We start from the raw sequence: 12,986 nt of genomic DNA, 5'->3' as shown, positions 1-12,986 counted from the left end.
ATGCCTAATACGTGATAATATAGGTAGGCATATTGTAAATATTTTTATTTTTTTTATTAGGTACAATATTTTTTACATTTCAAAGTATTCCAGTAATGTTGGCCTCACTGGGTGGCTTGCCCGTGCTGAGGCCAACACACTTTTATAAATACGTGTCGGGAATATTGCATGTCAGGAATAATGTTAATAATAATAATGTTTGTACGATTTGTATAGCGCCACAATCAGTTATAAATCTTATAGCAAAAGATCGCGTCCACCGGTTCATGCTAAAAATAGTAAAAGATTTGTAAATTTTATATTTATGTATGTACATAAATCGATCATTCATTTTTATGACTGCGATATTCCGAACACCCTTTATTCCCTACATTATCATTATACAAACATAATGTGTACTATCCACGCGAATACAAAACTTTGAGTCTAATCAAATTAACAATAAATATTCTTTGAAAAATCAATAAAAAATATTCATTAGATTTGTCTATTGAACAGAGGTACTTTGCCAGTATTCGGAGCAGAAATGTTGATTGAAATGACTTTAACTGTGTATAGAGACCAGAACTAGAGGTCATATTTTGACAGATTGTTTATAAACCTGTGTATTACAAAATGTAAATAGTCATAAATGAATCCTGTTTAAATTTAAATGTCTTATCATCTCAAATAATTACATTCATTCTGTAACTGTTGAAAGTGAGTGTTGTTTGAACAATATAAGTGAGAAGCTGGAGTTTCTTATCAAAGAATAAACAATAACTTTGTACCATAATACTTAACACAGCATAAAATCTTAGTATTCTGAGTTATTGTGTGAAGTGTAAAGCATCTGTGTTTATGAAAATCAAGTTCAATTTTTAATTAATTACTTTTAAAAATTTAATTTGTTGGTCGTTAATATAATGAAGTGCATTCAAATGAGAACAGTTTTTGTCAATTTGTTTGAATCAGCTAAGAATTAGATTTTTTTGTTAATTGTTTCAAAATTAATCATGTTGTCGATATTGAGAAGAACGTTGATTCCCACAGTTCGGATCTCAAGAAGGTAGTTTTTTTTTAATAATTTACAAGTACTTTTATTACGGACTACCCGACTACGCTACAAATCTCTTTCAATAATATATTTCAATTGAAAAATGTGAAATATATTAAGCAAATTGTGATATTTTTTTGCTTATTTTAGAAATCATTCTATGAAAACAAAAAGGTTGCAAATTTCATGAATTTTAGCCAAATTACCAATTTTTAAAATCCACTTTTCAAATATGTATTAAATTAACAGAATTCGACATTTTTCATATTTCCGCTGAACATCATGGGATCTCTTTTACAGTGTTGCGCTACCTCCTTCTTGAGCTCAAGTTTCGGACAGCATTGTAGTTTCCTTCATCAGGGCAGATGTGTAACGATCACATACACATATCACATACCCAGACACATCTGCCCTGATGAGGCAGGGCCGGTCCTATGCGGGCGCAATTGGAGAAGTCGGCTCCGGGCGCCGAATTGCAAAGGCGCTTATAATACCTAACACCTAACAGTCCTTGAAATTATTTTTGGCCCTGTGATGAGAGACACTGTGATGCTGTACGAAACGTTGGTCAAAGAAGGAGGAAATAAATCTCAAGTCACACATGGGATCCCTTAATCATCAATCAATCATTATCAAGGTACAAAGCAGCATACACCCTTAAACAGTGAGCTCTCGAGTCTTGAAAATTTTACATTTTCAGTTTGTAATTGCTAGGAGAATCATTCGTTTGAAATATCATCATCCATCGTGGTAGTTTTCTCAAGAAAATTCAAGTTTTTTTGTAGTGTTGTTACTAGTACTTAATGTATTCTAGGACTATTACGGGGTAAGAGGGGACTGCGGGCGAGTTCAACCTTGATCATATTTGATTGATGATCAAATCATTGATCAACGCCATTTGGAATTTTTGAATTTTTAACGTACCGCGTTGACCGCAGATTCTTGGCCCATTTCTAGTTTTGATCAAATTGGGATTTAAAAAATATATAAAATTAATAATGCTCAAAATTTAATATGCACTAATCAAATATGACGGTGGTCGAAATGCCACAAGTTTTGATGTAAAATTCACATATAATGACGAAATTACAGTGCTAGCAATTTGAGTGGCATTACATTCGAAGAGTTGAAGGAGAACCGCTATGAAGAGGTCATGGATCACCTTCGAGAGGTGACCTACAAGGATGTCCCCCTGTACAAGGCCGCCGGACTGGTGGGGGAAGGTAGAGCCCCCGTTGAACTGGACAACGTTTATCTGAACAGCATCAAGGAAGGGGTATCAATGGTGGCGCTTGACAAGGGAAAGGTAAGCCTGACGATTTCGTTAAATTATTGATTATTTCGTTAAAATAATAGGATAATAGTTTTTTATTTATGCGGTAACATCATTGATTGACTCTGTATAATAATAATTGATTGATTCGATAAAATTATTGATTGATTCGGTAAAATCTTTTAGTGAAATGGAATTTTTTATGTATGCAGAAACATCATTGATTGACTCGATAAAATTTATGATTTAATCGATATTTATTATTGATTCGGTAAAATTATTAAGTGAATAGTTTTTTACGGTAACATTATTGTCTGACTCGGTGTATTTATTGATTGATTCGGTAAAATTATTGATTGTTTCGGTAATATTTTTTATTGATTCGGTAAAATTATTGATTGATTCCATTTAATTCCTGATAGTTTCAGCCAAAATATTGATTGATCGGGAATGGTAATGATTGATCAATTCTGCATAATTATTGATTTATTCTGTACAATAAAGAACTTCCAATCTAACCAGCATGATCTCAGGGTGAGAGATAAGCAACATTATCGTTTTTTTTATGATTTAAAATTTTTATATAGCTTAAAACTTCCGTCATCTCGTATATAAAAAAATAAGTTAGAAACGCTGCTTCCATAATATTTGAAATAAGAAAAAAATTAACCAAGTAACATTTTTACATAAAGTTATTTTGCATAAATGAATTAATCAAATTACATTTTCGTGCGTAAATCACTCACTATCTTAGAACAAATAAACTCTCCTTGCCAACAATGTAGCGTTTACCTAAGTAAGATCCAAGAGCATAAGTAGATACCAAGAGTAGTTCTGTATCTGATATTATTTCGGCATATCTCTAAGAAATTATTTAATATTTACCCACCTAATTAGATTATGATAGAAAGAATTTTAATGCTAAATTTCAAGTTTTTCTTTTATATTCGACAATATTATTATTCAATTTATTAAAATCACTGAAGAAGAAGATAATACTAACAATAATCTAAACGAAACAGAACAAGACAAAGAAAATAAAAAGATAACGGTCCCAACTGGTATAATATATTATGATTTATGATTGTAAGAGCCAACATTCATCTGCCCTGATGATGGACACTGCAAAGCCGTCAGAAACGTTAGCCAAATGAGTACGAAGCGCGATACAGTTTATTACCTCAAAAATCAATCGAAACAATTCAACTCGGAATAATATTTTGAAATTTTGAAAAATAATATTTTGAAAATCATGCTTGTTTGTTTGCAGTTTGCTGGTGTTTTGATAAACGGAATTCTAACTCCGGATGCCGTCCCCGGGGCCATAGAAGCCATGAAAACATCGACCAACGAAAACTACAAGAAAATGGACTATATGTTTCTGAAATTGTTATTGGATCTCGATCTCTTTAACAGGTGAAAAGTTGGTTTATTTTCATTCCACAGAACAGATATACACTTTTTTAAGTTAATCTCTGGTACAATACATAATCCGCCTATGTTGAAAGAGGTTAACTTTTATGTACCTAACAATTATACTCGAGGGAGATCCCATGCACTCTTATATGCTCCGAAAGCGAGGACTTCTGCCTATCAGAACGCGCCAATAAACAGAGCGACTCAACTGCTTAACGATTCTGCATTAGCCATCGACATTTTCAATGTCACCTACAGACAATTCAGTAACTATCTTTTAACACATGTCACAAAATAGTAAAACTGCCTCTGTAAACTTTATAATTTGTAATCTTCTCCATGATATATTGGTGTATAACCGTTTTATGGAGAACATGAAAAAATAAATAAACAGATATATTATTATCTAATTACTGGAAAAGGAACGAGGGGGGGTTGGGAATCTTGGGGTCAGTGTGTACAGGGATGACAGATGTATGAATCCATCCCCAGTGTAAGGCGATGGGTCAAGACAGTTCGGCTGGAGGGGTCAAAAGGTCTCCATCAACCGCCATCACCTGATCCGGCACGTCACGCAGTTGGTGGTTGATGAAATAGCTCTAACTTAGCGAATCACTTGGGGTGAATTATGTCGAGATGTTCGTTATCTAATGAATAGTTCCCGGGGCGGCGGTACACATACCCGTATCCTAAAATGATATGCTGTAAGTAGCCAAAAAATCGAAAATAAAACTCTGGCAAGAACATAAATACCTTTTTTATAGTTGTCCTTATTTTAATTAATTTCCAACACATTTTCGTAGTATAATATTTCGTAAAGAAATTTAATTAAATTATCGCCACCATAAAAAGCCGAAAAACTTGAGTTTATCAAAAATATTAATTTTCGGTTGTGGGTCTGTTTGTATAATTCTGGTGAATTTAAGTGTCATTTTTAAAATTGGAACTGAATGTATGAAGAATTACTATAACAAGCGATAAAGTACATACTTACTAATAAATACGAGTATTTTTACTGTCACTATCAAAATTGGTACTGATTTGTCAAGAATTCAGAATAACCCTTAATTTTTCACGTTAATTATACAAAAATAATAAATTCGGTTATGTGTAACTCTGGTTCAATGAACTCGGATTTGCTTTGGATTTAAGCGCCATTTAGAAAATTGAAACTGATTGTTTGATGAATTCTAACAGGCAGTAAAGTATGTATTATTTTTAATTTTCAAAATTGGAACAATCAGTGGCTGAGTCGGCATTGTTTGTCCCAAGCGTCGTGCGTTCGACTCCTCGGCTGGCTAAGTCCTCCACCACGACACAAGCAACATTTTTCGCTTAGTGTGGTGGTACTAGGAGATTTTCAAATATTGTCACGTTATTCGTAATCCGGGAATGTTTGTCATCTTTTAAAAAAAATAATAGTAATTTGTTTAAAATTGAGACTGCCTGTGATTGTTCACGGATCTGCGCTATTATAATGAATATTTTGTTTGTGTTTTCTAGATTTGGAATCGACAGAGCCATGGAATGCCGTTTACTATCGACTACCAGGGAGTATAGGGGCTCCGGGCTAGGACGAATGTTGGTGGATCAAATAACTACAATGGCGCGGGATTTGGACTATCCAGTAGGCATCATTTTTCATTTTTACTTGTTACAAGATGTTACTTTCCAAGATGAAACTGAGAAAAATGTGTTTGTTCATTTTCGATAATTTAGCATCGATCTTCGAATGAATCTTACGTTTGATAATAATTTGGTCGCTAATGTGAAGGGCCGCTAAATAAATTTTCGCACTCTTCAAACCTCTGTATATTTTTAAAAGTGATAACAGTTTCGCCTACCAAATGCATTGTCAAACAGTGATGAAGCCACATTTTTTTTACAATGTGAATCAAGAAAGTCCCAATTGCTCTCAACTGAGGCTATGTGGTATGTTGGGTGGCTGAAGGTAGTGGGAAGGGGAAGGAGAAGGTGGGAAAGTACCTGGTTTTTCAGATCTGGTGACCAAACACGGCCAAAGCCATTTCAAGCAACGTTTCAATTCTGAATGGAATTACACCAGGGCGATACTGAGAGTATTTCATCAAATTTGAATTGAAACAATTATTTTTAGTCCACTTACCCATGCCTCTGTCTCACTTTCCATTTGAATTTCGTAAACTTAATGTTATATTGGACATATATTTCAGTCACGGAATACGCCAATAAGACATTTCATATTTTATGTTTAAAGTCAATTCACAGATGGGTAAGATACCTACATGTGTTTTAATTTTCAATGTCCTTAATTACTTTTTCGAAGAAATTGACAAATATTACAAGAACCCATTAATAATAACTACCCTACAAACTTTCCCCATTAGCACTTTAGCATTATTGTTGTTATTTCCAACTGTAATGCGGTCATAACCATTAATATTAATTTGTACATTCCTAATTATTTATATTCGTGAATGTTGACTATTGACAGTTTTGGGAGAGGTGGGGTTTTCACCGTGTAATAAATAATATTATGATAGAAGCATCATTTTTTATAAATCTTGAACCATTTACGCAGTCATTATAATTATTGGCAAATAATTCCAAATTTTCATCTACAATTCTTGGAAGAACAAAAATCCAACTATTAACAAAATTCATAAATAATAATATAATTAATGTGTCGCCTGAAATTACTAAAAATATTCTAAAAAACCTATTATTTGGAGATATTTCTAAGCCATCAAATGTAACTAACTAACCGTTTCTCGTCAAGGATATGCAGAGAGCTTAGACCGCCACACAACTCTATATCGGCACATACTACGTACTTTAGTCACATCATACATTTTGTTTATGAAAATAATATATGATTTAAAATTTTCATGACCAAAGGATTAAAAATTATGGTTAGCGTGATTTATTTTGGTATTATGTCGTGTTGCGTTTCCTTCACCTTTAGTTAACGTTTCATACAACATTGCATTGTCCATCATCAGGGCAGATTCCACTGCTCTCACAAAAATTATATAATTCTATACAGAGTGTCCGGTGCACGCCGGAAACTGTTGAATCTACATCACATTAAGAGGAAGCTACAAGCCAAAGATGTGTATATTCTTGGTATACCTTATATTGTAGGTAATAGGCATTAAAATTGCTTGACAAACGGATTCTTGAAACTTTCGATTTCAAGCACAAAACTGGTTTTTATTTATTTTGTAAATAATTTTATAAGAAAGCAAAAAAAATAATCAAGTGAAACTGTCACAGATAATCTTAGCTAAAATACTGTATTTTTTAAGTTGTTTTCTTTATGCGTTCATACATTTCTATTGAAAAAATATTTTTTTAGTAGTTTACATTTATATTTTTTACTGAGTAATTTATTTTTTTATTTGTATTCTACTCAAAGGAAACGATAGGAAAGCCTTCAATTTATATAAAGCATATTTTTTAGTTTTCATAATGTACAATTCGTTATAAAGATTAATCAAAATAGTGATTTAGCATTAAGCTTCGCCTTAAACTCCAAAAATCTTCGGTTTTCGATCTCACAATTTTTTTTACTTCTTTCAATTTTTTCGGCAATGAACGAGTTTAAAAAAAGATTTTGTTACCGGTTACACATTACGCTATACGCATCATATGTTGGCCTATTTCAGCATATCGTCCGCCATCCACTACCAATGGGAATGTATGGCGAGCGATATGCTGAAATAAGCGATGCCACGAAAATATAGCGTGGCCTGTCACCGGCATAAAAGACAAATAGCTAATACTAACCCGATTCTGCATTGGCCATCGACACTTCAACGTCACACAGAGTTCAGCAACTATCGTTTGACGCATGTCACAAAGTAGTAAAACTGCCCCCATGATTAGCTTTTTATACTTGAATGTAGGTACCTCAAATTTGTAATCTTTTTCGTAATATATTGGTACATAACCGTGCTATGAAGTACATGACTAAATACAAAAAAAAACTTTTTTTATTTGGATTTTTTTTAACTAACAATGTTTGAATCTATATAGTTAATTTCAAATTATAAGAAAATTTGATTTTTCTTATTATTAGATTGTCCTCGGAGAGGCTGTGAACGACTTCCTGTGGAAACTCCTTGTCTCTGAGGGCTGGATCATGCTGACGGAAATGCCCTACTCCGACTACACCAGCGAGGCCACGGGGAAGCCTCTCTACAAAGTGGACCCCCCTCATCACATCCTGGGATTGTGTGCTAGGATCATTGATAACAGGTTCAATAAATACATTACCCTATTATTAATCAGTACCTTAACGTCTTATCAAAAACTAATGCATTATCATTAACGATCAACTTAAAAGAATTCATAATCTGCTTTTACATGGATGGCGCTAATTTAATTATTTTATAAAAAAAAGGTTTTGGAAGTTATGTTTTAAAATATCAAAATGAATTACTGACTCCCATAAAACTTGCCCGTTATACTTTTATCCTCATGACATTCCTTCTCCACCCATCAGCTCTACACGGCATTTAGCACTCTCCCACCATTCTTAATCTTTTTTGATTTCCCTTACATTGGCGTTGTATTCCTTTAAAGAATTTCCTTGCACAACCTTCCAACAAGATCGGATGTGTGAAATGGAAATTTTGCATATACTACTTTTTAAAAACATTTTATTGGTTTTTAGAGCAAGAAATATAGGAATGTTTTGATATTTTACTTAGTGACCCGATAACTTATCAAAATGACAATTCAATACATCTTTAAAAAGTGGTATGAAGACATGAACTAGGATGGGTTATTTATTATGTCAATGCTGTCAAGCAACTAGCCTATAGTGATATAATAACAGAACTTGAATAGGACTTTCACAAAACCCGAAAATGAACGTTGAAATTTGATGAATTGTTCAAATTCTCCACAACAACCCATCCTAAATAAGTTAGGAATATATGTTGTTTTTTTTTCATGGAATTGTCATGGAACCATTTTGCATAAAACCCTATCTTCAATGGAAGCAAAAATATTATGTCAACTTTAAACAGCTCTTATGCAAAGTTACCAATTTGTTTATCCAACATTTTTCATTGGGACAGTCGATTTGCTACACGGTTGTAGAACCAGAAACTTTATAGTCGATTTGTTGTATGGTTGTAGAACCAGAAACTTTATAGTCAATTTGCTATACGGTCATAGAACCAGAAACTTTATAGTCGATTTGACATGCAGTTATAGAATAGGGTGGAGTGACATTGCAAAAATCAAATCTCGGTATTGTAATAGCTGCCAAAAGATGCTTCATGTCATTCATATTCTCGTAAAAATACTTTAAAAAATCTAAACTTATGTCTTCATTCAACAACCTAGCGATTTCGTAACGTAAAAATCGTAAATTTAGCCATTTATTCCCAAAATCTGAGTACAGTCTCAAAAATATAAAATAATATCCATTACTTTCAATTGCATTTACCTTATTGAACATTAAATGTTTTATAAAAAAAAAAACACTGCATAAATTGCTCTTAAACTAGTGAGTTTGTGAGCGCTGTGGAGGTGGGGGGGATAATTTCGCTCCTATTGTTTCGTCGCAGAAACTAGATGCGACTTGCATCTAGTTTCGTTTCGGCTACCGCTGACCGTAGACGTGTTAGAATCCTTGTCCGATTAAATTTTAACACATATAATTGTTGTGAAAATGAATGCAAATTACACGAGAAGCAAAATTTTATGTCCAATATTCGGGGCACCAACTGAAATGAACTCTCAAGTGTTACCTACTGTCTCAGAAGTGATTAAACATTATTTGTTCTTACGATATGAGCGTAATCTTAACTCTACAAAAAAACCGTCAGTATTCGAAATAAAAAGTGTTATATCTGCAATTGTTGAAGGAATTTGGAAGCGCGCTTCTATTCCCATTGTTTCACACAATCGAGTGATGAAACTGATCCAAGATCATTATAACGAATACTTAAAACTTAAAAATTGGCCAAAAAAAGTGTGCATTATTATGTTAAGTTAAATTCTTATAAAATCAAAATGAATAAACTTTTCGATATTGCTTCATGCAAATATAACAATCTGAATATGTGTTCCTGCGAAAAGACGCGCAAGGTACCCACCAAAGAACAAGCATTCCTTGAAGACCAAAGATCCTTGAGAAAAATGATGCTGGGAGCAATAGACACCGACACAACAAAAAAATTACATCGGAAAATGAGGATGCAAGCTCGTTTATCTGAACTTGCTTCGAAGGTCAGCTCATCTACAGCATCAGCGACAAAACCACGTCAACCCTTTTTTGATGAAAACCAATCATTTTCTTCACATTCTTCGCAACCTCCAGAAAATTCCCGTATGATGTTAAAACTCCCCACTTTGGCCAGAATCTGCGATCAGTATGGTTTGTCAGACAGGTCGGCATCAGCTGTTGCAAGTGCTACATTACAAGATTTTGGCATAGTAACCGAAGACGACTCTAAAATGGTGATTGATAGGAGCAAACTCAGACGAGCTAGACAAACGTGTTGCACTTCTTTAATAAAAACATGGCAGATGTCGTCGGAGTCAACAAAAAATTCGAGGTCTATATTTCGATGGAAGGAAGGATAAAACACTGTCTCAGGAAAAAATAGGGGATAGATATGATCGGAGAACGATTTCAGAAGAACATTATTCCATTTTATCTGAGCCGGGGTCTCAATATGTTGGACATGTTACACCATCATCAGGAACTGGAAAAAACATCGCAAAGAGCATGTTACACCATTTAAAAGTGAACGGTTTTAATTTGAATGATTTATCAGCGATTGGATGTGATGGGACTGCTGTCAATACAGGCAAAAGAAATGGAACTATTAGATTCATGGAATTGGAATTAGTTCATCCGTTACAATGGTTTATCTATCAGCTGCATGCAAACGAACTTCCCCTTCGCCACTTGTTTCAACACTTAGATGGTGCTACAACAGGACCTAAAGGGTTTTCAGGACCTATTGGAAAACTTCTTTCAAGCAGCTCTGAAAACACCGTTATAAATTATTCACCAATACACTTTGAGATGCACAAACTCAACGCAGAGGAATTGAAAAATTTGAGCACGGACCAAAAATACTTGTACGAAATATGTTTTGCAGTTACAACAGGTCACTGCCCACCAAATTTAGCAAACCGTCATCCAGGTAGTATTTGTCACTCACGCTGGTTGACGACAGCAAACTCAATACTTCGATTATATATAGGAACAACTAACCCTTCAGTGAACCTAAAACTTCTTGCTGAATATGTTGTTAAAGCATATGCTCCGACATGGTTTGAGATAAAGAGGCACCCGTCGTGTAAAGATGGGGCATTACATGACTATAATAAAACTCACCCGATATTTGAGCACCGATCTACGAGATATAATTAATCCAGTAATTCAAAGAAACGCCTATTTTTGCCACCCGGAAAATCTGCTACTATCCATGATAATGGATGACAACCTTATTGTAAGAGAATTAGGTTTGAGACGAATATTAAAGGCGCGAGATAGATGTCCGAGTCCATCTGTTGTTAGAGACTTTATTATTCCAACAATAAACTTTTCAGCAAGTAAATATTACGATATTATCAACTGGCAGGAATGCGAAGTTACACCGCCACCGATACTATCCGAAATCAGTAATGATGGCCTAGTCAAAATGATAAATAATTTCGGTGAAGAAAAGGACAGTATTGAATTTCCCAGATTTCCCTGCCACACTCAAGCAGTCGAGAGGTGCATCAAATTAGTTACCCAGGCATCGTTGTCTACAGTTGGGCCTGAAGCAAGAGATGGATTCATTCGGGCGACAATAAAATCTAGGCATATAATGCCCGAATTTCACACCAAATCTCATTTCAAAACACGATAAATATTATAAAACTTCGATAATGTTTAAAAAAATTCTCTTTGTTAAAGTATTTTATTTAATAAAAAAACATGTTTCTCAAAAACACGAAAAAAACAATAAAAATCAATAATCCTCTTCAAAAAACCAAAAATAGACCCCGCCTTGAAACTATGGTAATTTTATTTTTATTTTCAGATGTGTTATGCACCTTATTAGCTATAAAACCCCTAATAAAATTGTATTTTTGCTATGAATATCGCTTGTTTATAATGCTTGGCAGAGTTTTCAGCGACTTTTTTCATAATTTTTTTTTCTAAATATAAATGTGCTGGTTGTTGAATAAAGGAATGTTTCGATCGAGTTGATTTTTTTAGACGAAAGAGGTGTTATATAAAGGCAACTTTTTTTTGCTATTACAGTACTGGCATCTTAAAAAAAAAAAGTCCCATACAACGTCACTCCACCCTATTATAGAATCAGAAACTTTATAGGCGATTTGCTATACGGTTGTAGAACCAGCAACTTTATAGTCGATTTGCTATATGGTTGCAGAAAAAGAAACTTTAGTCGATTTGATATGCAGTTGTAGAACCAGAAACTTTATAGGCAATTTGCTATACTGTTGTAGAACCAGAAACTTTATAGTCGATTTGCTATACGGTTGTAGAACCAGATACTTTATAGGAATTGTGTTAATTTGTATACTATTAACATTGTAGCTATTCAAATTTCAAGGATTCCGAAGACCATAATAACAACTGCTTTAATCCAAATAATTGTAACTAATCAAAATTATCCACTTTATTTTTTTTTTCAGATGCAAGTGCAGGGACCCTCTACCTCTTCCAAACATAAAATTAGTCTACCCCATAAAAATGGATTAAAATTACAATTAATCAGTATTATAGAAATATGAAATGCATAATTTTTTTTACTCAATAAGAAAAAATATTATTTTCTACAATGATATAAAGTATGTAATTTCATTTATAATGTGTCCCAATATTGCATTTCATAAAGTAAACCGTGCTTACAAAATTGACTCAAGTTCTTGTAGAACGTTTAGTTCATAGTTCATGATAACAATGCGCACAGAGAACTTGTATTGTAAAATAATATATGTATTGATTGTTTGAGCTATGTATTAAATAAAATGTGTTATTATTATTATTTGTTTATTATTTCATAAATTATTGATATCATTAATTGAACTTTTGATGAGACAATGTAAGGATATTCACACGCATTCTTTAAGATAATATAGACTAATGTTTGTATCACACAGTGTAGAAATATTGGAGAAGGTTTATAATATTATTGAATATCGAATCTACTCTTTGGGGTCAAAGAAGTATATAATTTTTTAGATAAATACATAAACGTTTATTTGGCATTTGACACGTGATACAAAGACTGA

At 33.4% G+C, this 12,986-nt stretch overlaps 1 protein-coding gene across 1 annotated transcript; it reads left to right on the top strand.

Annotated features, from left to right (window-relative positions):
• The first annotated feature begins 495 nt into the window (after positions 1–495).
• LOC149415325 (uncharacterized) lies at positions 496–12,701 on the top strand. The gene is made up of 6 exons (XM_089642432.1): positions 496–1,048; positions 2,129–2,342; positions 3,580–3,725; positions 5,229–5,352; positions 7,786–7,964; positions 12,387–12,701. The coding sequence occupies exons 1-6, from the start codon at positions 996–998 to the stop codon at positions 12,451–12,453; spliced, it is 783 nt and encodes a 260-aa protein (XP_089498558.1). The 5' UTR covers positions 496–995; the 3' UTR covers positions 12,454–12,701.
• Positions 12,702–12,986: the final 285 nt, after the last annotated feature.

The sequence above is a fragment of the Hesperophylax consimilis genome, chromosome 18 (assembly GCF_061612785.1).
Source record: "Hesperophylax consimilis isolate HC1 chromosome 18, BYU_Hcon_1.0, whole genome shotgun sequence".
Taxonomy (NCBI): domain Eukaryota; kingdom Metazoa; phylum Arthropoda; class Insecta; order Trichoptera; family Limnephilidae; genus Hesperophylax; species Hesperophylax consimilis.
This window is presented reverse-complemented; position numbering and strand designations above follow the sequence as displayed.